Source organism: Aythya fuligula, chromosome 3 (genome assembly GCF_009819795.1).
Source record: "Aythya fuligula isolate bAytFul2 chromosome 3, bAytFul2.pri, whole genome shotgun sequence".
Lineage (NCBI taxonomy): Eukaryota > Metazoa > Chordata > Aves > Anseriformes > Anatidae > Aythya > Aythya fuligula.
The window spans coordinates 59,046,607-59,067,632 of record NC_045561.1 but is presented as its reverse complement, the minus strand read 5'-3'; the positions used below and the strand labels follow the sequence as shown (position 1 = coordinate 59,067,632).

At 38.6% G+C, this 21,026-nt stretch overlaps 1 protein-coding gene and 1 non-coding gene across 2 annotated transcripts in view; both read left to right on the top strand.

Moving 5' to 3' along the window:
• UBE3D (ubiquitin protein ligase E3D) overlaps positions 1–21,026 on the top strand; it is an 81,661-nt gene that overhangs the window by 7,450 nt on the left and 53,185 nt on the right. The window contains exons 5-8 of the mRNA XM_032183483.1: positions 6,327–6,396; positions 8,977–9,046; positions 9,895–10,003; positions 14,147–14,316. Of these exons, the coding sequence (XP_032039374.1) occupies positions 6,327–6,396; positions 8,977–9,046; positions 9,895–10,003; positions 14,147–14,316 (419 nt within the window). The remainder of the gene's footprint in view (positions 1–6,326; positions 6,397–8,976; positions 9,047–9,894; positions 10,004–14,146; positions 14,317–21,026) is intronic.
• On the top strand, positions 4,045–4,134 carry TRNAY-GUA. The gene is given in 2 exon segments: positions 4,045–4,081; positions 4,099–4,134. It is a non-coding gene; the product is annotated as a tRNA-Tyr (tRNA).

Below are 21,026 nucleotides of genomic sequence, written 5' to 3'. Positions count from 1 at the left end.
TTTGAAGGTCATAAAGAGTTGTTGACATTCGTCTGCATAGAAGCCAGAAAATATTCTAAGCTGTTTTCTAAAGCATGTACCATGTCTTGATGTTGACCTAGATATGCAAGAAAATCTTTTCCTTATAAACTGAATTAAAAAATGTTTAATGATATAGTTCTGAAACCAAGTGTTTCCCCCTCAAAATATCCTGAGTATAGTAAATCAGCATTTATTATGATTGTAACTGTAATAGGTTAGGCATTTGTCAAGGGGCAGTGGAACAAATAACAAGGGGGAAACTGGAGAAACACTGCTTTTTTTCTCTCAAAATATTACTGGATACATAACCATAATTACGATCAAAAGACTCTTTTTATTTTATTTTTTTAAACTTCAGAAAGACTTGGAAAATCAGAATGTGTTTTGGGTTCAGATGTGGCTTTCATATTCTAAGAATAGACTAAGGAGATTGAGTTTGACTGCTCTGCCTAGTGAAAGAGACCTGCCACCCCAGGCTATAACTGTTGATGATGACTTTTCTAAAGTGTTCTAAAGGAGAAGATTATATCCATCTGAGTCTCTAGGATTAGGGCTAACATTTGGCTTAGAAACATCAAAATGTGTTGGGGGAAAAAAATAATAGGAACGCTGATGTTTCAATAGTGGGATGAGGAAATAAAATGCAGTGCTTTCCTCATCTTGGAAATCTAGCACTTGTATAAAAGTTGGAGCTACAACTTCTTCCACCAGAACAGCATCCATAAGCTTATTTCATCAAAGCTGGCATTTTCATAAAATCTTTTCTGCTAATGTACAGCTTGTCTGTAATTATGCTGACAAAGATTGGTCCTGCAGATATCATCTTTGTTTTCACCATACCACGTATTAAACCTGGTTGTTGAAATCCTTCAGCAGTTACGGGAACCATTGCTGACTTGACAATGTCTGTGTCTAACAGCTGATGACTTGCTGTGTAGAGATTCCCAACATCAAACTTTTAATCTGCTGAGAGTAACACCGGAGGCCCTAATTCTAGTTCGCTGCTGCTGTTTACCATCATCAGGGATTTGTATTATCCCCAGTTAAATCACCAGGATTCTAGCAGTTCAATTGTTGCTGGTGTGATGCGTCCAAGCGAGCCATCTGTTTGGGGAACAGTTCTGTCCTGCTGTCCGTGTCTGCAAGTCTTGCAGCTGTGGTCTCTTTGGTTTTGTGTTCCATTGTTCTTTGAAAAGCAGAGGCTGGGGAGGGGAATGTAAGAACTGATATCCTGAAGGGATACCAGCACGGGAAAAGGAGATTAATCTGGATTAACTCTTGGAGTTATTTGACAATTGAAGTTATTTCTTCTAAGTATTCTTAAGAAGGCAGCTGAGTAGAAGATTCTGAATTTCCAAGAGGACAATGCCTTCTGCCGCAGGTCCCCAAAATTAATTATCTCACATTTTAATAGTGTCAAAAGAGACCAGAGAACAATGGGAACAAAGATGGGAAGAGGCAGGGTGCATGGAATTCATATTGCAGCCCAAGGAAAGTGCAGTGGTCTGCCCAACACGCTTTTTAAATTTGAGAGAATTGATTTAAAGGGAAGGGCCAAGGAAGGGTTGTTTCTGAGGCAGAAACATGATGAAAAGGATGTGGGACAAAAATGTTTTTGGGATATGGGACAAAAATGTTTTTGAGATATGGGTCAAACCAGGATAAGAGTGGAACATTGGAACGTGGGAGGAGGCCATTTTCTGTCAGAGACACACAATGCTAGTTTAATATGATGGATTTTCACATTTGCTTTCTTAAATTTGTCCTGAAGTTGAGAATTCTTTCCTTGTTTGTGTCAGATCCTTCTTTCTACATCTTTCACACTTGTGCTGAATTCTAATTTCTGTGTTTGCTTATTTCTAGCATCATTCGATTGCCAAGCAAATGAGCAGAACTGTAAGATCAAGCAGAAGCTGGACTAATAAGGAAAAAAAACACTCATACTGAAACAGAAAATTCTTCCATTATATGAGAGTAATAGAAAGTTACAGGCAAGATAGATTGCTATTGGCATAAATGTTCTCATTTTAGAGAATATTGTTGCAGTCTACCCCAATACGAAAGTTCTTTTTTAATTGCATTGCAGTTCTTTGGAAAGTGTTTGCAACTGACCAAAATAGCAGGAATATACCAGAGAAGCTTAAACAAACTCTTGCAGCCTCCTGTGGGACCAAGACAGCATCCTTCCATTGCAAACATATTTCTCACATCTATTAGTCTTCCAATGTAACATAGTTTTTAAATGTCACATGGTTCTGCAGCATCCTAATAGTATCTCTTGGGGAAAATATTTTCCCTGATGCCATAGGGATCCTTAGGAACAGAAACAGAAAATACTAGGCTGGTGATCCACCTCCATCTGCAGATTGCCAGCAGCTGTAAGTTGTCAAATAGATGTATTGACTTAATTAGTCTGGCTAAAACTGTCACGTTTTCTGTTGAAGTATGATACAATGAGTTAGTGGTGTTTTATAGGTACAGTACTGCCCAGTTCCCAGCTAGCACCTGTAACTGTAGTCAGAAAAAAACATTGAAGTTGTAGCTTTCAAAGAAGTACTGTATATACACACTGTGCAGTATTTGTATCATCCTCAAATACTGGTTTTTACAAAAAAAGTTTCTTTATCCTTGCTCTTCCCATTAAGCAAGTAATTTTACTGCATATGTTTGAGGGCAGGAAATGGGATAACTGTATATATATGAACCAGATGTTTTTTTCTGATCTCTGTAACAAGGGAAGATGTAGCTCTCTGAAGCCTTCACAGAGGCTGTAGGGCTCTCCCTTGAGCTTTTACTTTGATTCCTGTTTTGTGGGGATGGGAAATTTGCCATCACAATGTACTTAGTTTGAGAGAGAGAGAGCAGAGAATCAGGACTTTCTGATCACAAGTTCAGATTCTGTGAGCCACTTCTTATTTTTTATGGAGCTACAGCAGTTCTTCCTGTTCATTTTGGCATTTGCATAGTACAAGTTAGAGAACTCTTGATAGGCATTACTAGCATCAAATCCTTCATTTCTGATTGACCTATAGCATGACTCTGAGAAAGATGTCCAGTACTGATTAGTACTTCAAATGATGGAAACTTTATCATTTTCCTTGATAAGCTGTTTCAGTGATTAATCATCGTGACTCTTTGCTGCCTTCTTATTAAATTAAACATACTAAGAATTGCAATTCTGTATCTCTTTTCCTTTCTAATATATATTTATTTTCCGGAAAATATTTTTGTAAGAGTTTTCCAAACTGTTTTCCAACTTTTTAACACTCAGATACATTATGGAAATAATCACATTGCTAATTCTGGGTAGTTATATTCTATTATTACCCTTATCAGCAATTCAGTTGCTCATGCATTCAGAAATTATATTTGCCCATTGTTCTGTACCATCTCATTAATAACCCATGTTTGGTTAGCTACCATTGTCTGGTTTATTTTGTTTTTTTTTTTTTTTTCTGTCTTTTGCTATTTTAATGTGTACTGTTAGACTAAGCATAACTTAATGAGCCAGATTGGTGAGTATAAGTCATCTGTCTCCTTTGTATACCTCTCCACTCTCACTAAGGCAGGAAGTACTGACACCTCTCCACAGAGCATCGCTGCTCTAATCACAGACCACGTGTCCCCCAAGGCCCCTGAATTGGAATTGATTAAATAATGATGCATTATTCAGTGTTGACATGGGTAATTGAACTTGGAAGCCTGTATAGTCTGAAAGTCCCTGATCCAGGTTCTGAAGACAACCTGTAGTGGACACACCTCAAAACTTGCCTTTGTACGATGAAAAGTGTCCCTAGGACTATTGCATATATTTTATGTAGCTCTTTATTATTATTATTATTATTATTATTTTGTGATGTGATAGGTCACAGGGCACCACTTTGTGTTCTGGATGTTAGTCCAACAGAGCTATCTGGCATCACATTTTAAAAATTGAATATTGAAGAGTATGATGGTGGTGGTGAGTAAAATCTGTACTCCCCAGGAAGTGCACATGTATTCACTCAAATCAGCAGGCAGGTCCCTTCGATAGCTCAGCTGGTAGAGTGGAGGACTGTAGAGGTGCTGCCTGCAGGAATCCTTAGGTCGCTGGTTCGATTCCGGCTCGAAGGAGACAGCTCAAATTTTGAGCCAGCAGTGTGCTCAGGTTGCCAAGAAGGCCCAACAGCCTCCTGGCTTGTATAAGAAACAGTGTGGCCAAAGGGCTAGGGAAATGATCGTCCCCTGTACTTGGCTCTGGTGAGGCTGCAGCTCGAGTACTGTGTTCAGTTTTGGGCCCCTCGCTACAAGAAGGACATCGAGGTGCTTGAGCGGGTCTAGAGAAGGGCGACAAAGCTGGTGAGGGGCCTGGAGAACAAGTCCTACGAGGAGCGGCTGAGGGAGCTGGGCTTGTTCAGCCTGGAGAAGAGGAGGCTCAGGGGCGACCTTATCGCTCTTTACAGATACCTTAAAGGGGACTGTAGCGAGGTGGGGGTTGGCCTGTTCTCCCACATGCCAGGTGACAGGACGAGGGGGAATGGGCTTAAGTTGAGCCAGGGGAGTTTTAGGTTGGATGTTAGGAAGAACTTCTTTACCGAAAGGGTTGTTAGACACTGGAACAGGCTGCCCAGGGAAGTGGTGGAGTCACCATCCCTGGAAGTCTTTAAAAGACGTTTAGATGTAGAGCTTAGGGATATGGTTTAGTGGAGGACTTGTTAGTGTTAGGTCAGAGGTTGGACTCAGTAATCTTGGAGGTCTCTTCCAACCTAGATGATTTTGTGAATCTATGAGAACTGTGGCTCTCTTTTGCACAGGTCACAGAAAAAGGCAAATGCAGAGTTCTTCCCCTAAACTAGTTTAATTTATGCTAAATTTAGATATTTTTGTAGACTTACATTGCTGTATGATTTCTTAAGTTGATAGTGATTTGTCTGGACTTTATCAAGCCTATAAGATTAATAGTTAACTACATATGGGTATGTTTATGCACTATAAAGTTGTTTATACAAAGACCACAAGTTAAAATCTGGTTTGTCTTCTTATTATGTTCCCGGGATTTTAAGTTTCAGAAGGGTTTATTAAGTCAGGAACATCATTGTGTTTGCTTGAATGTGTTGCTTCCAGACCACAGCCATACCGAAGTACAGCCAGGTTAATAACCCAACACAGAACCAGTTCTGGAGTTCCTGCTTTGTGTTAAAGCAGGAATTGTGCTTGTATCTTTCTCCTGATACTGAATTTAAGTATGAACACTGGAATTAATAGGAGTGTTACTAGGTCAGATCACAGGTTGATCCAGAAATGAAATCTTTTTCAATGGGCAGTAGTAGATGTGTAACAGTACAGCATGTATTGAGGGTTGTTTCTGCAGGTGTAGAGAATTGTCTAATGAGGTGTTATTATCCATGATTTTTGTATTTTTGTATTCTTGATGAATATTGTTCTCAGAGTTTTTGAAGACTTTTTTTGAACATATGTATACTTGTTGCATAAAAGATATTTTCCTGTGGTGAGGACTGAGCTATGTTGTGCCTTATTGTGCCTTGTCCCTTCTTATTGTTTGATTCAAACCAGATTATAATTTCACAACATGAGTTAATGACTATTAGATAACTTTCCACTGTTCAGCTTTTCCTCAATGTTTGTGGCTTTATACATCTCAGTGATGACACTCAGTTTTCTGCCTTTCATGCTTTCTCCTATTATGTGCATTCAGCCCACATATGGGAACTGTTCTGTACTTCTTACAATTAATTGTTTTCAGTACATTTTTGACTTGAATTGAAGGAGAGGGATTGTTTGAGAAGTGAATCCATCACACCTTTCTGGAATATCGTATGTTATGTTCTTTAATTCTTTCCTAGTAACTCTGCATACTCTGGGGACCTTTTCTGCTTTTTGCTGAAGTGGGATTCCTATAAACCTGTCCACAGTGACTAGAACTTTTTCCTGAGTGGTGTTAGTCACATTACAGCATAATATTTTGTGTATATATTTAGCAATATTTCTTGTATGCATTATTTTGCCCTTATCAAAGTTGAATTTACTTCATCACTTTGTCACTTGGTATTATGAGATTCTCCTGTTATCTATTAAAGGCTGTGCTGTGTGATCAGTAATATTGCCAGATTTTAAGATTAATGTGAAACTTGCAAGCATGTAGAAGGCTGTAATAGTCAATGCACATCTTTGTATACGTAAATTTAAAGATAGCAAACTAAAGTACAATGTAAACTATATACTCTGGAGAGTATGTTAAAGTTTCTTTTTCGTTCCTTTTTCAGAATAACTGAGCAACATTTAAATGACATTTCTTTATCCTACAGAAATCAAAAGAAAATACCAGAGTATTTTGTAAGCGCTGCAAGACCATGCTGGGAGAAACAATATCATCAGGTATGGCATGTACAGACTAAACTGGACTTGACTGCTTCAGCCAATGAGCACTGAAGGTTAAAAGCACTGGAGAAAAACAGTTTAACAGAAAAATGCAGGGCTGATTCCTGTGTGTTTGTGTTATTCTCTTCTGGAATAGATGAGATTGCTTTCACTGTTAGACCTTGAAAATGATTTACCATGGAGATTTTCCTCATCCTAGTTTCTCTGGCATATTAGTTGCAAAGCTTTGGAAGACAGGAAGAAAGATTCCAGTTTATTAGGAAACCCAGTAATAAAGGAGACCTCAAAAGTTACAGGTTGTTTATTTTGCTATCGTTCCCACTGAATAATGGGAAGGTTAATTCAGAACTTGGTCAGCAAAGAACTAGAAGCTAAAGATACCATTACTAACAGCCAGTCTGGTTTCATGGAAAGGAAATCTTATCAAAGAAACATGTAATATTTCTCATCAACTAATGATGAAATTATGAGATTATTGGTTTAAAAGCTGTCATTATATAGAGTTATTAGGGCTTACCTGAAGTAGTCTAAAGATAAGTCTCTGATGGTCTTTAAAATGCAGTTATTAACAGGAGAGAAGCAATGATAAGGCTGTTACTAGCAGGGTTCTTTCTTTCATTCTCTGTCTGCTCTACTGCAACAGTGTGAGTCCAGCTCAGTTCAGAGAATATAAAAACTAAAGAAAATGCAAAGCCTGTTTCAGAAATAAGTCAGGAGGGCGACAGAAGACGGTTACAGAAGGTTCCGATTATCCTGTACAGAGATCTAAAAAGTACAGGCTTTGAGAAAACCACTTTTAAGGTAATGTGTTGGAAACCCCACAAAGCAAACTGTAATACTGCAAAAACAGGGGCTGGAAAAGAGCTTTACAGATTGTCGTGAATAAATGCCTTCACCTAAGCCTTTAGCAACCAGTAGTTGATGTGATTGCAGGAAATGGGAAAAGGGAAATAGCGTGTAGACATGCAAAGGAATTGTCCTGGACTTTGTGCATTGCTGAAGTTAGATAGCTTGTCAGTTGTTTCGAGCATATTTCATTGGTAGTTTAGGAAATTTACAGAGAGTTCAAAGAACAGGCACAAATTAATCAGAGATGTATAGCGAAATCTAGACAGAAGCATTTCTATGAGAAGAGACTAGAGAGCAGGTTTGACTGTCATGCTTTGGTGCTTTCTTATAAGCAAAGATATCAGTGCCTTGCAGATGAAACTGGATTGAGATGGTGTAGCTGTGGAAGCCAGCCCTGGCTTTGCCCAGATCACCCAACTATTGCTACATGCTCGTAGGCTTTTTTTTTTTTTTTTTTTTTTTTTTTTTTTTTTTTTTTTTTTTTGGGAATTCCTACCTTCTACCTCTCTGCAAGCAAACATCCCCTCAATTTCCAAAGCCCATTCAGCAACGGAACCAATTCCTTGCTCAAGATAATAGCTGGAGAGCTAGTATGACCGGCCTGGCTTCTTTTTCTCCTGTCTCTTAGATCTAGGCACAGCATGGAGCAGACTAGTATTAAGCTTTGAGGTAACATATAATTTCCTAACAGTGAGGATAATTAAAAAAGTATAATACTTATCTGGACAAGGGGTGGGACTGCCAAGCCTTTGGAATCTGTGTAATAGGATTAAGTGTCTTTCTGAAAAGCTTGCTTTCATCCGGTTTTAATGGTGTGTGCAGACAGAGGTCAAATAGGTCAATCCCCTTTACCCTTAAAATTTATGGAATTGATGAATCCTTTTTTGATGTTCACATGTTAAGGCTTAGTGGAATGAATTTATTATTCTGCATACTTGACCTGTTCTGCTTGCTCTCCAGTTAGGCGGTGTTTTAGCCTGGACCCAGAGCTTCAGTGTGATAATCTTTGACCCGACTTTATCGATGAAGATTAAATTCTGAACTAAATTCTGAACCTCTTCCATTTAGTACTAAAAGGATGTCTTAGTGGAGCTTTTGGGGAACACTTGCATTGAAATTTGGAATGTATGGTTTGTATATTACTGTTAAGTTAGTGCAATTTTGGGGAAGAGGTTCTATTCTACTCTTTGAGCAAAGAAGAAAATTATTCCCTTGTGTGTGCTGTGTGTTATTAAAACTGTCTCTTGTGATTCACTGCAGCATTACTGAGCAGCAGAGGGTACTAAAATACTTACGTAAGCTATGCTGATCTCAGTACTTTAGGAAAGTTCTTTCAATTCATCTTTCAGGTTTGGCTTCGTAGCAGTGCATACTGGGCAAGAGTTAATTGGCACCAGCAAGCATTAATACATAAAACATTTCAGTCCAAGTGGTTTGGCTGTTGCTTACTTTGTTTCAAGTTGATTGTTCCTAGTGTTAAACAGGGATCAATATGAATGACGAATTGCTGATCATGTAATTAGCTCAGAGCAGTTTTCTTTTGGTGTAATGTATGTTTTCTGTTCATGGTTGCTTCTCCTCCCACATACCAAAGCAGGAATTTGATCACCTGCTGAACCTCTTAATTGAATGCTGAACGAAAAATTATAGTATAGTGATACAGTGATTTACAGCTTAATTTTAAAAAGTTTGTTTTTCTGTTGTACTTAAACGTGTTTGTCGTTTCAGATACTATTAAATACTATGTCACAGAGGTGATTGTACAACCATCGGAGGAAAGTTTCAGCACAATACCAAGGTAAAAAAAAAAAAATCAGATAACTTGCTTAGCTTTACATTTTGGAAAGGATGCTAGAAATGTAGGAAAATTCACTTAATTCACTAATTAAGTATAATAAAGAAGTGCTATCAAATTTTACATATTCACAGACTTAAGCATTTGAAAGATACTGCAGCCTGTATTCACTCATATAATTGTTTTTCTGTTTGAATGTTTATAACATCAAGAGAGATTGTACACAGTTTGTTGCAGTGTCCCTCTATTCTGACAATAATCCAAAATAAATAGCTAAAAAAAAAAAACACAAGCATTTTAAGTTTTCATGGCATGTGGTGTCAAGTTATGGAAATGGAAGGCTACATGACATAAAGTTAAGTAAAACTTGCAGTGTTTAATTGTGGGGTTTTTGAATTTTCAAGTAATTCAATTTGAAGTTAAGACTAAGATGGTACAGAATTTGATCTAGCTGTCTTCTATTATGCATTAGTCACGGGTCTTTTGTGAATTATATTCAAAATATGTGCATTGTTCTGAACTTTGCTGTGTTTGCATGTGTAAGATATAATAGGGAAAAGCTTTTACTCAGCATTTGACATTTGTTGTCAGTCAAAGTAAAGGATTTGGAGCAATTTAGTCTGCTGATCTGTTTTAAAAAATGTATTAAAAGATTGTGTTGCAGGAAATAAGTGCTCTGGCTGGGGGAGAGACAAAGATAAAGAAGCTACATTTCTCTATAAAAAGTGATTATGGGATGTGGTGGAATTTACAATATGGAGTTTCTCATATACTTGCACTGCATTGGTATGAATGACTTCAACAATGTAATTGTTATTAAAACAAATAATATGTGCTTAATTCTTAAACAGGTCTCAGTTTGTACAGAGCATGGTTGCTCAGTGTCTTATGGAATTGTCATCTGCTAAAAGCACATTTAGATTCACCATAAAAGGGGATGATGGAAAGATCTATATTCTGGTAAGTTTTTTATCTTAAAAAAAAATTAACGTATGAATTTCATCTCATAAAACACGTTATTTATGCTGTTCATGATTGTATGTGTGAAGAAGAATTAATTCAATTTCTTGTGTTGAAGTAGTTCTGGACAGTTCAGTTCATATAAGAAGCTTTCCTTTTTTTTTTTTTTTTTTTTTAATGTAAGCAAATGTACATGCAGAAACTTTCTGATGTGTAGAGTAGTGAAAATACCGCAGATGAACCACAAACAGCACAGTGTTGTCGTTTAACTCTGGCAGGCAGCTATGCTCTATCCAGCAGCTTGCTCACTCTCCCCTAGTGGCTTGGGGAAGAGAAATCAGAAAGCTACAGGTGAGAAAGCTCGTTGGTTGAGATAAAGGCAGTTTGGAGGTAAAGCAAAAGCTGTGTTCACAAGCAAGGCAAAATAGGGAATCTGTTTAATACTTCCCAGTGGCCAGCACATGTTCAGCCACTTCCAGGAAAGCAGGGTTCATCACGGGTAATGGTTTCTTGGGAAAACAAATGCCATCACTCCAACACAAGTGCTCCACCACTCCTTCTTTCCCCCAGCTTTTGCTGCTGAGCAGGACACCACCAGGTGTGGGCCATCCTTTTGGCCAGCCTGGGCCCCCTGCCCTGGCCGTGTCCCCTCACAGCTCCTGGTGCACCCCAAGCCTCCTCGCTGGTGGGGCAGCACAAGGAGCAGGAAAATTCTTGGCTCTGTGCAAGCACTGCTCTGCAGCAATTAAAACATTGGTGTGTTATCAGCATTATTTTCATCCTAAATCCAAAACACAGCAGCAAAACAGGTACTCTGTCCCAGCCAAAAATCAGGACACACAGAAATAACAATGTTTTCTACTCAGAAAAATATAAAAAGCTTTAATTTTGACTTTGTAGTATATATCTCATTTTTCTTGCTCCAGTGTTTCTTATCTGTAATCACTACAAGTTCATCAAATTTTCTAGCATCTTTCACAAATACTTTCTTAGGTCAGCAAGAACTACTAATGTAGTCATTAAATTACATTGCAAAGTGAAGAGCAAAAAATAATAGCCAATTATACATGATGTTCTAATGCTGTTAAACTTGGTTAAGGTTTATATTTAGCTAATAACAGATAATTCCTCAAACTTCTAAGATGGATGGGAATTTGAGTCTGGAATTACTTTAGTACTTGGTATATCCAGAGATATTTTCTTTTAACCACGTATAGGCACGAAATGTAAAATGTTGTGGTAAAGTTTGGAGTAGCTAAATACTAACTCCTGTCTTTCAGTAATGAATCAAAGTTGTTTTTTGGAGTCAAATTCAGCAGTGAGAGGGAAAGGAGTGGGAAGATAATCCAAGAAAATAAATATGACAAAATTGAAAGACCTGTCTGTCAGACACAGATTCATGGACCATGTCTTAGAGGGCCTGAGCAGAACAAGTTTGTATTTGCCAAGTCTGGAGAAGAGGTCATTGAAGCAATCAAGATGTGAGATAACGAGTACCTAAATTACTAATAAAGGTCTGTTAGACTGCAGTTCAGACAAGGACATACTCCGAACAAGCGTTAGAATGCTACTGTCAAAAGTTACATATCAACACTTGTGATATGGGAAGTATCACAGAATCACAGAATTTTCTAGGTTGGAAGAGACCTCAAGGTCATCGAGTCCAACCTCTGACCTAACACTAACAGCCCTCCACTAAACCATATCCCTAAGCTCTACATCTAAACGTCTTTTGAAGACTTCCAGGGATGGTGACTCCACCACTTCCCTGGGCAGCCTGTTCCAGTGCCTCACAACCCTTTCAGTGAAGAAGTTCTTCCTAACATCCAACCTAAAACTCCCCTGGCTCAACTTAAGCCCATTCCCCCTCGTCCTGTCACCAGGCACGTGGGAGAACAGGCCAACCCCCACCTCGCTACAGCCTCCCTTGAGGTACCCATAGAGAGCGATAAGGTCGCCCCTGAGCCTCCTCTTCTCCAGGCTGAACAAGCCCAGCTCCCTCAGCCGCTCCTCGTAGGACTTGTTCTCCAGGCCCCTCACCAGCTTTGTCGCCCTTCTCTGCACCCGCTCGAGCACCTCGATGTCCTTCTTGTAGCGAGGGGCCCAAAACTGAACACAGTACTCGAGGTGCGGCCTCACCAGAGCCGAGTACAGGGGGACGATCACCTCCCTTGCCCTGCTGGTCACACTGTTCCTGATACAAGCCAGGATGCCGTTGGCCTTCTTGGCCACCTGAGCACACTGCTGGCTCATATTCAGCCGACTATCCACCATCACTCCCAGGTTCTTCTCTGCCTGGCAGCTTTCCAACCATTCCTCTCCCAGCCTGTAGCTCTGCTTGGGGTTATTGCGCCCCAGGTGCAGGACCCGGCACTTGGCCTTGTTGAACTTCATGCAGTTGACCTCAGCCCATCGGTGCAGCCTATCTAGATCCTCCTGCAGAGCTTTCCTACCCTCAAGCAGATCGACACACGCACCTAACTTGGTGTCATCTGCGAACTTACTGAGGGTGCACTCGATGCCCTCGTCCAGATCATTGATGAAGATATTAAAGAGGACCGGCCCCAGCACCGAGCCCTGGGGAACGCCACTAGTGACTAAGTACTTTCAGGATGACTTCATACATACAAAATCGGATGGCTTGAATACAATTAAATGGATTAATTGCTTTCTCTAAAGCAAGCTACAGAAAAATTTTGACAGCTGTAACTACATTGTTCCCTAGACTCGTTTTAAGGACAGTCACCTTCTGAAAAGCATCCCAGGAGGCTCCTTCAAAGGAAGCTGTTAACAATTTCAAAATTAAGGAACTTGGTTTAATTAAAGCTAAGTGAGGTGGTGGTACTGACCCATGTGTATAGGACATGTCTGTTTCATCAACATTTTTTCCAACACATCTTCAACACTCAGCTTAAAGCACCGTGTGTAATGGCCCTAGCTAGTGAGGTACATTTTGCAGTTCAGGCTGTGAATGTGTTCTGTGAATTACCAGAACAAAATCAAAACAGCCACTCGCTAAGCTAAGTGCAGTTGCTTGTCATCATTCGGGTGCATATGCTCAAGTGGTTATTCCCTCCAAAACATCTTTATCTCTACATCTCTTTCCTTGTTCACAGAGCTTTCACTGTGCTGTGCTGAGCCTTGGGCTCTGATAAACTGTGACATGTATGACATGTACTGTGTGTCCTGTTAAACAGTGGCTTTTTCCCTTCATGGGGAATGTCATATGTCTGTTACCTGGCATCAGGCAACTTGTTTTACTTGAAGTTGATTAGGTCACAAGAAACAAAAGATTATGGTCTAGTGAGCAGCACTGCGTAAAATCTGTTTTCTGTGATAAATATTTCATACACAAGCATTTTATATTGGCTCAGGACTTGTAAAAATTAATTTCCATTGGTAACTCAGATCACTTCGCTACTCTGGGCTATGAATAAAGGAGAAGCCTGACTTTTTTTGTGCAGTGCTTAAAAGCATCAAAGCCCTGAATCCAGCTTGGAACACTAATACACAATCACACAAATGTTAGATGAAATCAATAAAGTGATGCAAATAGTTCAGATTTCTCAAAATTCTCCCCAGTAAATTTCCCATGAACTGCTGTGAGCAACTACTGGTGAAGAACACCACTCCCCTGATCATATTTCATTAAATTTTATTTTCCAGGTGAGGCTCTGTTACAGCCTTCTGTACATTCCAGCTTTACTTTTAGACCACATTAATTGCTATCTTTTTCTTTGCATGTCTTAGTCCTACCTGGTCATAACTATATGTTTTCTAAAAATCCTTACTTGTTGGCACTTCCAGTGGGCAGCCTTTCAATTTCCTGTCTTAAGCACTCAGTCATTCAACACCATATGCTCTACTAATTCCTTAAAATAAATAAATAAATCTTATTAGTGACTGTGATGTATCAGGCGTCGGTTTTATTAACTCCTGTTTTTCTTCTCCAGAGGCTGAGCAGGCTGTGATAAGTAATAGTGAAAGTAAAATGTCAGCATGTTTGTTAACGCTTTCTTAGGAACTGTCAGAATGTGGCTTTCATATCAGCTGTTCATGGCACATCAGAGTTAGGATGACATCAATTTCAATTTCTTCCTTTACTCTGATCCTAAGTAAAATAAATTATTTCTTCATTTACAGATATGGCTTTTAAATTCTGACACATTGCTGGTGGAGTCTTTAGGAAGTTCCTCCTCCCACAGTGTTTTTACGCTGTTTGGAGATACTTTCCTGCCTAACTCTGGAGCAGTGGGGACCTGGAATGCTGTCAAAGTTCTTTACCAGCCATGCATTAAGAGCAGGAATAAAGAGTAAGTATAGCCTTTTCTGGCCTCAGGTCCTAATCTTTGTTTCGTTTTGCTTTTTAGGTGAGCAATATTTCTTTGAAGTTCTTTGGACAATCTATTAATCACACAGGTGTACATACCTTTTGAACGCATACATTTATTTATTTTTTGAAACAAAATGCCAGAGAAATAACAGATTTAGCCAAAGAGAATCTGGTGGTTAAATTTTGGTACAAAAATTTTAACACACAGGCAAAAGAGTTATGTTGTACTTGCAGGCATATTGATAATTTGGAAGATGACACAAATAGAAGTTGTTTCCCTTACACAGAGGAGTAACATGCTTTTTTATTTATTCATTTTTCCCCATATTAACTCATGGTGTACTTAGAGCTTGGTCTATTGACAAAATATTTGCAAACTTGCTCCATTCTTAATATTTCTCCTGATTAAACTCTTCAATTCATGTTAACTTTTTTTCTTGTTTTTTTAAAAGTAAGCATAAGAACATCAGGTTCCCTGTTCATGATGTCATCTTTTTGTGGTAACTGCTCTAGTTAAGTGTTTTAAAAGGCAGAAGAAATCTGCAGATGTCCATACAAGTTTATGTACAAGTTGTTATGAACTATGTGAATTCATCCTTTTACCTAAGATCATGTGCTGGAGCAGGAACCCTCTTGTTTAGTGCTGTAGCACATTTTGCACTGCGAGTGGTAGCCCACAGTGCTTTATGAAGGACAAAATTTGGGCAGTTTTCAGTTGTATAACCAGTGCGTGAAGGTTTAAAATAAATAAATAAATACAAAGGATTTATTTTGTTGGATTCGGTCTACTTCAGTGTTGCAATTGCCTGTAGCTTTTAGATCACAGAATAATAGGATGGTTGAGGTCAGCAGGGACCTCTGGAGGTCATCTGGTCCAGCCCTGTGCTCAAGCAGAAACCACAGAGCATGTTGCCTAGAGCAGATGACTAGGTAACTACTTCAAGTTTCCTCTGTGGAAAACAGTTCTTCTTTCCAAGATAGTTTTCTCAGCTTACACTGACTGTCTAGGGAAGTTGAACTTTACTTTTAGTGTAACTGTCGAAGGTTAAAAGTTACTGGGAATGAAGAAAATATGGGTTTTGAATCTGAACACAGTAAAAAAGTGTATCTAAATTAAATAGTGTGATTAAAACTGCTGTTTTATTTCCTGTAATGTTAACTCAAAAGGATGTATTTAACTGTCACGTTAGATGTGGGTATGCAGCTGAACGGCACTGGTTCATATGAGTTAGCAGCAATGTATTTTCATTTGCACAGTATTGATTTTAATGTCTGCAGGCTTAATTAAATATTTTTTGTCTGATATGTTGCTGTTGTGGTACTGCTATGTTGTGTAGAAGTAAACTGAAGCATAAAACTAAGTAAATATTTAAAATACGTGGTGGATGTGGATTTTTTTGTGACTCAAATATATTAGAGTGTTAGGTGGACCAATTATTTAAAAAAAAAAAGAAAAGAAAAGAAAAAAAGACTTGGACCTGCGCACAGTTGAAAATGAGGGAAGGTTTAGTTTTATTTATTTCTTTTTATTTTTTTCTGTGAGGTGATCACAGCTCCCAAATCTGCTCTTACAGAAATAAAGGATTTGGGCAAAAGAGCAAAAATATTCAAACCCTCTTTTATTTTTTTGTTTTTTGTTTGTTTGTTTTAAAACTGATATGATGTGCATCTCTAGTTTCCTCTAATTCTCTAGAAAAACTCTTTCATATGTATGTTGTGGGGAGAGGAGAGCTGGTGGTTCTGGTTTGATATTGGTTGGTATATGGCTTTGTATTTTTTCCTTCTGAGGTGCAGAAACCAAAGTTACTGTTGCTTTAGTATTGTTTTCCCAGTCTTATTTTTCTAGTAGAGCACAATGAAAAGGACATAAGTGCTTGAATCTGATTCCACTAACTCATTTATCAGTTGACTTGGAGTGGTGCCTGTATGTGCAATGAGGGTGAGGTCTTTCTGTATCGAACAGCAGTGTAAACACATCAGAGGAAAAAAATGCCAAGAAACAGTGCAACCTACTTAATGCAGTGTGTTTATGTTTAGTTCTCAATTATTTATTTCAAGAATTCTGAACAAAACATCTGATTTCTTGAATAGTGCAAGTTTCATAGGTGTTTTAGACATCACATTCCAATAATAATACTTCATTTGCTTGTTTCTGCATACACACATGCCTTTGAAATACTGCCAAAGTTTTGGAGCCTATAGTCTGCTCCAAGGGACTACAACATCGTTCTGAGCTTTGTGTTGTCTGTGAATGAAAGAAGCATCTGTAGGATAGTGTCTGAGATATAAAATCGAACAGGACCAGGGACACCTGTGGAGCCTTGGGAGTTAATTATTAACAGTTTGGCTCCAGGTACTTTTTTCCAACCAGCTCGGTATGTTAGATTGTGTCACTTAAGGACATTCAGCAGCTCATAAGGCAGTGTGAAGTTAAGACATGGTTAGGTATATCCAGACACGCTATTTATAGTGTGGCTCTTGGCGTTTCTCCTCGCAGAGCCCTATTCCACTGATCTTTGAGGGTTGCCTTTGAAGTGCTGTATTGATGCAGCCTTTGCATCTTACTTCAGCTATTAAACAGCGCTAGAAACATGTGTGTCCTGTGCATGATAGCATGAGTCTGGGGTAGATCTGCCTGCAGCTAGGTTCACGGCAGTTACGGGATCTTTATGAGCAGTCCTGCAGCAAATTAGTTGGAACTATATGCAGAGGACTAGTGTGCTGTCATTCCTTGGTGAAGGATGCCCCATGCATTTTCAGCTCTGTTCTTACTGCAATATTTATTGGCGCCTGCCACTCTCTCTCAGCAAGGCTCCTTTTCTCCACCTACATATCTGCTGTGCAGACAGGAGAGGTCTTTCTTTCAAGTAACAGGTTCTCGGCAAATAACATGTTATACAAACAACCTTGACTGCTGGGAGTGATAATGTTAAATACTGCTGAAGCGTGAGTGTTGTAAAAATGCATGAAGAACATTGAAAATAAGGTCACACAGCAATTTGACTGGGAGTTCATCTCAGAAAATATTTGGGAAGGTACAGGTAGAGGAAATCATACTTATCCCTAGCGTGCTAGGCAAAGCTTTGTTTGTCAAAAAATATTGATAGCTTTTATTTCGCACATGTATCTAGAGTCTCTCTCAACAGTTTACAGCTTTTGCAGAAGCCTCCTCCTAGGTAAGAATTTGCTGCTTATCATTTGAGATAATGAAAGCTGAAAAGCAACTTCCAGAAATTGTTCATGTGTTTTTTATTAGTCGTAAAGGGATAGATTAAGGTAGAAAAAAAAAAGAGTTTGTGGCTCAAAACATTTTTTTTTTTTTTTTTGGAGTGTCAGTGCTTTTATTAGAGTTCTATGATTACATCAGTGTCCATGTACAGTGAGAGGTTTATGAAGCTCGGTTACTGATGGATTGCAGAACGTCAAGTTGTCCCAAGAACGGCTCATTCTGTATACGATTCTACAGTAATTCACCTCTCATAAAAGTATCAAGCTGTCCTAAAATTGTCTGAAATTTCTTTAATGCTATAGTATATCACTGATTCTTGTATGTCTGCAATAGAATGCCTTTTCCTAGTATTTCAGTATCTCTTGCTTGTAGAAAATACGCAGTGAGCACACAGACCGAGACTTGACTAACTGAGGAGTGACCAATTTTCCACTGTTCTGTGGTTTCCTTACAGTGAGTTTTGTAGTTTAAGAAGCTTGTTGTGCTATCTCTGGAATGATTAAATGAGTGGGTGTGACTGTAAATGGACTGTAAAGGATCTGTTTTATTTCAGATAATCTTTTCTTTTTTTTCCTGTCCCTTCATGGATTCTTTAGTGGTATCAAGAGAACTGACACCACAGATGGGCTGGCTGAAAGAGCTGACCAGAGCAGACAGGCAAAGCTTTTTGAAAGACACAGTCTGATGCCAGTCAAGGGATTTGGGGCAGGCAGGAAAGAAAAATACTCCTCTGAGTTTGGGAGAGACGTGGGGGAGCTATATAGCCCACTGAACTTGAAATGCTATTTATTTATTTATTTATTTTTTTAGCTAGAGATTACTCTTGAAAAGAACTGTTCTTCAATACTGGTAACATCCTTTCCAACCTCTAGAAAAAGATGCATGCAACTTTGTAAGTATAGTTTTCAGCAGGAACATCCAGACTCTTGCTTGTTGAAACTAGACCTGCCATGTACAACATCCTTTTATGGTTGTTACTGAAGAACTTTATTCTTGTTCCTAAACACGCATATATCTTCCCAGCTCTCTGGAGCTGTCATATTTTTGGTATCTAATCTTTCCAATTATAAATAGTCTTAGAAGTACTAACCGAATTAGAGAAAAAAATGTTGGAATGAGAACTTTGCCTAGCAAAGGAGGTCTCTATTTTGGCTCAGATTTTGCTCATGTTATCATTCCAGTTGGGCTTGTTGCTTATGGTGCCTTTTTGCTCAGTTTTTGAAATTTAGCACTGAAGTCAAAGGAGATGGGGCTCTGACTTTTTTAAATAATAAAAATGCAGTCCTAATCCAGATATTTTTTTTTTTTTGCCTTGTGTAGCATAAAAAATGCTTCTCTGTCTACGCGTCTTGAAAGGTACTGCTGTTTTACGGTGCATTAGAAGTGTTACATACCATACACACAGTAACTGGTAATGTGCAACTAAGAAATTGAATGCAAGTACAACTGCTGATTTATTTCTTGGCTTCTAATTTTTTAGAGAAAAAGATAAATATGCTGTCAAGATTTCCTATCACATTTAATATGCTTTTGAAATCAGGATTTGTCATTCAGCAATATGATAAAGCAAAAATGCAATTCAGTCTTATGTATCATCTTCCTTATTCTTCATATTTATTAGTGAAACACTGATTAGTAAAGCACAACTTCGGTGGTTCCCATGTCTCTGTCGTTCGCGTTACAGTTGCTCAGATCTTCTGGTAATATCAGAATTTGCGTGAGAGAAATGATGAATTGGATTGGGAAAAAGTGAGAATTAAAAGCAGCAAGACTGTCTAAAACGAATTTAAAATTTATAGGCTGAAACAGTCAGGTAGTTAATTCAGCTTTTATAGGAACATAAGAATATAAGAAATTCCGTGCTGGGCCAAATCAGTGTTCCAACTAGCCCACTATCCTCTCACTGAGATCATGACGTGTTACTTACAGGAGCACATGAGTTGCCTTTTACTACTCAGTTTATGTAGTTATCTCATTAAGGATGTTAAGAGGATACAGTCCTGCCTATTTCCTCTAGTACTATCCCAAGCATCTTTTGACCATCTTCTGTGTAAACACTTCTTGACCTTACTGGTGCTGTCTGCCTCCACAGTCCTTTAGAACAGCAAGTTCCTGAAGCTCAGTACAGCTGTAAAAATATTCTTTCAGTCTGTTTTAAACTGATCTACTACCGTTTTAATTAAGTTTCCTCTAGATCTAGTATTGGGGGATTTGGTGAACAAAATTCTGTATTCATACTGGCAAAAGAGACATGGAGAACCTAGACTTTATCCTGGTACTACATCATGCAGCGTTCTTGATAATTATATTTAGATTTACTGACCAGTTTGCTGGAGGGTCAGCAATGTCATATCTATGCAAGTCCTACTACAAGGCATGTATCTCTCTGTTATATTCATTTTGCTTTAACACTGCTTTTTTGAAAGCTGGATAGCCGAAATGTCATAGTCATGGTACACTGAGGATATTGTTGTAATTGTAGGTTGAACTTTAGCAGCTTTTCACTTAGGTGCATAGAATTTGCTTCTGATAGACTTCTAAAGACTGTTGGGTTTACTTGAGAACTGTAAATACTCAACTCCTATGATTCCTTTTAAATGACAGGATCTATTTGAGCAGGAAGGAATCCTATAATTAGCAAAGAGTGGTGGTGGTGGGGGGAAAGCAACTTACAAAAGTCTTTTAGGCAGATTGCTGACAAGAACTGCTTAAACCTCAAAACTTGGTTTTCTGAATTCTAGAGCCTTGAGCTGTTTTAAATTAATTAGCATTTGTTGTCTCTATTGTATTTCTCCATGACAGGCTGTGTAAACTAACAATACTTAGATTAATGAAATGATTTAGGCTGCTAATTTTACTTGCAATACTTTATATATCAGTAAGGCACAAGCAAATTGGGAGCATATGACTCGAGACCATGGAAGGCTAATTTGTGAAGTTGTTGAGGATATTTCCGTTTGTTTGCTGAATGTCTGTGTGCTAACAATAGGATATTGCTGCTGGATGCTTATTTTGAATGCTGTAGCATCGAGGATAAACAGAGCAAGCAGTTCTCTTGCTGGGTCCTCTGAATACTGGCCTTAAGCTATAAATGAAATAACTTGTATGACTAATAGGCATAATAATTGATGCCTTTGTGGATATGACTGTGCAAGGCAGAAGGGGAGGAGATCTGGCTGGAAAGGTGGAAGGTATTGTTCCAGGGAATAAAATTGCTGCAGAATTTTAGATTTTCAGACAAGTACATTGCTGAATTTCAGTCAAATAATTGCTGAAGGCAGGACTGTTAGATCTACCCAGAAGTCAGCTGTAGGATAGATTGTGCCCATTTCCCCTCTGTGTGTGGTTAAAAGAGTGTTGCGTTTGGTCTACATTCTTCCCAGCATGTATGCACTACCAGAATACTTGCTAAGCCTTCAAACTTCTTCTTTACCTCACAGTGATATGAATAGATTTTATGG